A 3477-nucleotide genomic window follows, 5' to 3' on the forward strand; every position below is an offset into this window, starting at 1 on the left:
GATGGACGGGGCCATGTTTGGCCGATAGCCTCCGTCCCTCAGCCAGGACACGGAACATGGGTCATGGATGGGTCTTCCAGCCCGACAATGACCATGAACATACGGCCAAAGCAACACAGAAAGAAGAAGCACATTCAGGAGATGGAGGGGCCGAGCCAGTCTCCGGACCTTAATCCCATAGAAAATCTGTGGAGGGAGCTGAAGCTTCGAGATGCCAAGCATCAGCCTCAAAACATTCAGGATTTGGAGAGGATCTTCAGAGAGGAGTGGACCACAACCCCTCCTGAAATGTTCAGCGTCTGACCTCTGTGCTGTCCAACAAGGGCTTCTCCATCAAGTACTAACACATGTTTTGCAAGGGGATCAAATACTTATTTTGATCTTTTATATAATGTATAAAACTCACAGTTCAAATAAACCTACCTTTAAAAATAAAGACTGTTGATTTCTTTGTAAGTGGGCAAACTTACAAAATCTGCAAGGGATCAAATACATATTTCCTCCACTGTACCTCACTCGTAAATGTCTGAAGCTTCAATTAGTCTTTTATGCATTGGTTGCTAAAAGTGACTAAATGAGAACTACTAAACATCATCACGCCGAACATTAGCAGCCTTTAGCTTAGCGGTGGTCATACATAGTCATGTGACCGTGATGTCGTTTTTTGGAGTCTTACGTTAGCTACTTACTTTTAGTGACAGCATTTATGCTTTTAAAATCATGAAGGGGTGTTAATATGTGGATATTATCCTGCTGGACAAAACATGTAAGTATCGTAAACGTGCCAGAGTTATAGTCTGTGATATTCCAAAAAGACTTCCAGGTCGGCCTACAAAATACGTCATCAATTCACCACTCAATGATAAATGAAAGGATGATATTTTTCATTTACTTCCATTCCAAGTTGTTTATGTTTGTTGCCTTTTTTGGATTTAGTATCACATTTTTGACTGTTAGTATGTGGACCCCAGGAAGGAAAGACAATTCTCATGCTTGTGCAAATGCGGATCCTAATAAAGAAATGTCTCTCCTCAGTACCTTCTCTGGACCTGCCGGGCGTAGTTGTTGGACGAGGCGGAGCAGGGGAACTGGACGGCCTGGCTGTGCAGCGTGGCGTTTCGGAACAGGTCGCAGAAATTCTCAAAGAGCTCCAGCAGCTGGTCGGAGGTGTTTTCAAAGACGGCCAGCACCTCTGTAGAAACCATATTGTACACCACGAAGAACGACGGCTGTGGGGGGGAGAGAAGAGAGGAGGAAATATGGAGTGAAAAGGTAGTAGTCAGAGAGCTGAGATTTTAAATAAAGAATATATTCATTAGATCCGTCTGTTACTATATGTGGTTTGTTGCCAAGCATATATCACAGCAGTGCAGAGAATCTCAAGAGGAAGGTGTCCATGGAGACCTGAAGGAGGAATCCCTGTCATGCAGCACAAACAACAGAAGACACGAGAAGCAGGGGAGAGTAACAAGGAGAACACAGGGAGGAATTCGTGTGTGTGTGTGTGTGTGTGTGTGTGTGTGTGTGTGTGTGTGTGTGTGTGTACCTGCGAAGGGTCGGTGACTCTGAGTGTGACCACGTCTTCGCTGGTGTATTTAATGAAGAGGTGATGCTCATCCAACAGCTGCATCTTCCACATCCTCAACCTCCTCAGCTGATCAAAAAACTGAAAGAATCTGAAGAAAGACCACAGAAACAGAGTATCTCACATTAGCATGTCATGGAGAGGTGCTTGATAGACTCAAACTGTGTAAATATGTTTGGTAGTAAAAGTCCAGGAATGTTTACCAGGTTATGACGAAGTAGCTGTTTTTTTTTTTTTTAACAGCCTCACAACCCTCTTTTTCACAGCTGTAGTTTCCTGAAGCTTACTGAATGTATTACTTTCACAGTGCCTGTGTAATGTAGTAAGTGTGCTCACTGACAGACTGTGGCACCTTATGCCAAATTATTCCCCCCAGAATATATATAAGAAAAGGAAAAGGGATCTTGTTAAGGTAAACAAAAAAACGTTAACTCCTGGATCCCTCTTTTATTTGATATACGTTTAAATAATTTGTCATTTGGATTGTCTATGTTGTAATTGTATTATTTTGTATTATCTCAAACAACGTCTATCGTCCTGGGAGAGGGTCCCCTCTGGCTTTTTTCAGTGTTAATTGTGGGTGTTTTTCCTTGTATGTTGTGAGGGTCTGAGGACAGCGGTTGTCATATGCAGTGCACATTGTAAAGCCAAATGTGTAATTTGTGATATCAGGATATATAAATACAATTTAGAATTATTTTATTTATTTTGCAGAGCCCTTAAATTGAACATCTTTTAATTTTAAATCAAGACTAACTAACATTTATTTTTTACTTTATAGAAAAGCAAGTAACCATCATTTTCTCAGTTGCAACCCTAAATGACACGACAAAACCATTTATTGATGAATCATAGATCGTACTGTTCGGGACTATACTAGTGGGGATGAGAGAACAAAGGAAGTAAAGGTCATTTGTTTTTATTTATTCACCAACGCAACAGAAAAGAAAAACAACAACCCAATGACCCTGTGTTGCGGTTTCCTTGTGTTTGAAAATTCTATTTTTTCCAATTACATTTTTTTATCCACGATAGTACTAAATTGACTAATTCTTCCAGTTATTGGGAACCGACAGAAATAAAGGAATGTGCAAAGGGAACCTTGTGTTCCATGAACGTTTGGGTCAGATGAATGAACCAATAAACAAGCTGGAGTGAAAGGTGACTTTACAAAGGTGCTGCAGCTCTGCTCTCCTCGGATAAACACTGCCAGAGAGTCAGCTCAGGAACAAAACAGAAGGATTTCCAAAAGAGAACTCAATAATAAACCTGTGGCCTCCACTGTACCGGAATGGGGAACATCCAACCTGTTTCCACTGCACCTCTGCACGTGTCAACCTACCTGGTAATAAACCTGTTTCTGATTCTGCCTATCATACACAAGATAATGTGTAGTACTCAAAACGTTACGCTAAGGCTGTGAGGTTTAACCTGTTTAAGCGGCAAAAGATAGATTGAATAAAGTAACGACTTTGAAAAGTGAGAGTTTACCTCCTCTTGGCAGTGGCGCTGCCGTCCTGCTCCGCCCTCCTCCACAGGTAGACCAGCAGCCTGTGCTTGAGGGAGTTGATGGTTTTGTCAGTGTAAAGGCGGGGGAAGCCCGGCTGACTCTCAGCCTGAGCCTCAGTGTAAACTGCTGAAAGAGTCAGGAGGTCGTCCTCGTAACAGAACCGCCCGATAGTCCTGACATCCAGGAATGTTCCCTCTGGAGTCACCTGGAAGGAAACGAGGGAAGAGAAAGAATGAAAAGCCTCCTATGACGCTCTAGCTTGAAATGGATTTGGAGCAGATTGACATTTGAATGTGTTCATCTGCTCACCTGGAACACGTGTATGGTCTGATGCTGGACCGACAGCACTGCCAGGATGTTCCTGTACAGGCAGAGGCCCTGG

At 42.6% G+C, this 3477-nt stretch overlaps 1 protein-coding gene across 1 annotated transcript in view; it reads right to left on the reverse strand.

The window, feature by feature from the left end:
• Nucleotides 1-1023: 1023 nt before the first annotated feature.
• The window catches only part of det1 (DET1 partner of COP1 E3 ubiquitin ligase), a 7660-nt gene continuing 5206 nt past the window's right edge, over nt 1024-3477 (reverse strand). Inside the window, 4 exon segments of the mRNA XM_010774312.1 lie at nt 1024-1229; nt 1547-1676; nt 3077-3300; nt 3405-3477. Of these exon segments, the coding sequence (XP_010772614.1) occupies nt 1032-1229; nt 1547-1676; nt 3077-3300; nt 3405-3477 (625 nt within the window). The 3' untranslated portion in view covers nt 1024-1031.

This window comes from Notothenia coriiceps, unplaced genomic scaffold (genome assembly GCF_000735185.1).
Source record: "Notothenia coriiceps isolate Sejong01 unplaced genomic scaffold, NC01 NC01_scaffold00013820, whole genome shotgun sequence".
Classification (NCBI taxonomy): domain Eukaryota; kingdom Metazoa; phylum Chordata; class Actinopteri; order Perciformes; family Nototheniidae; genus Notothenia; species Notothenia coriiceps.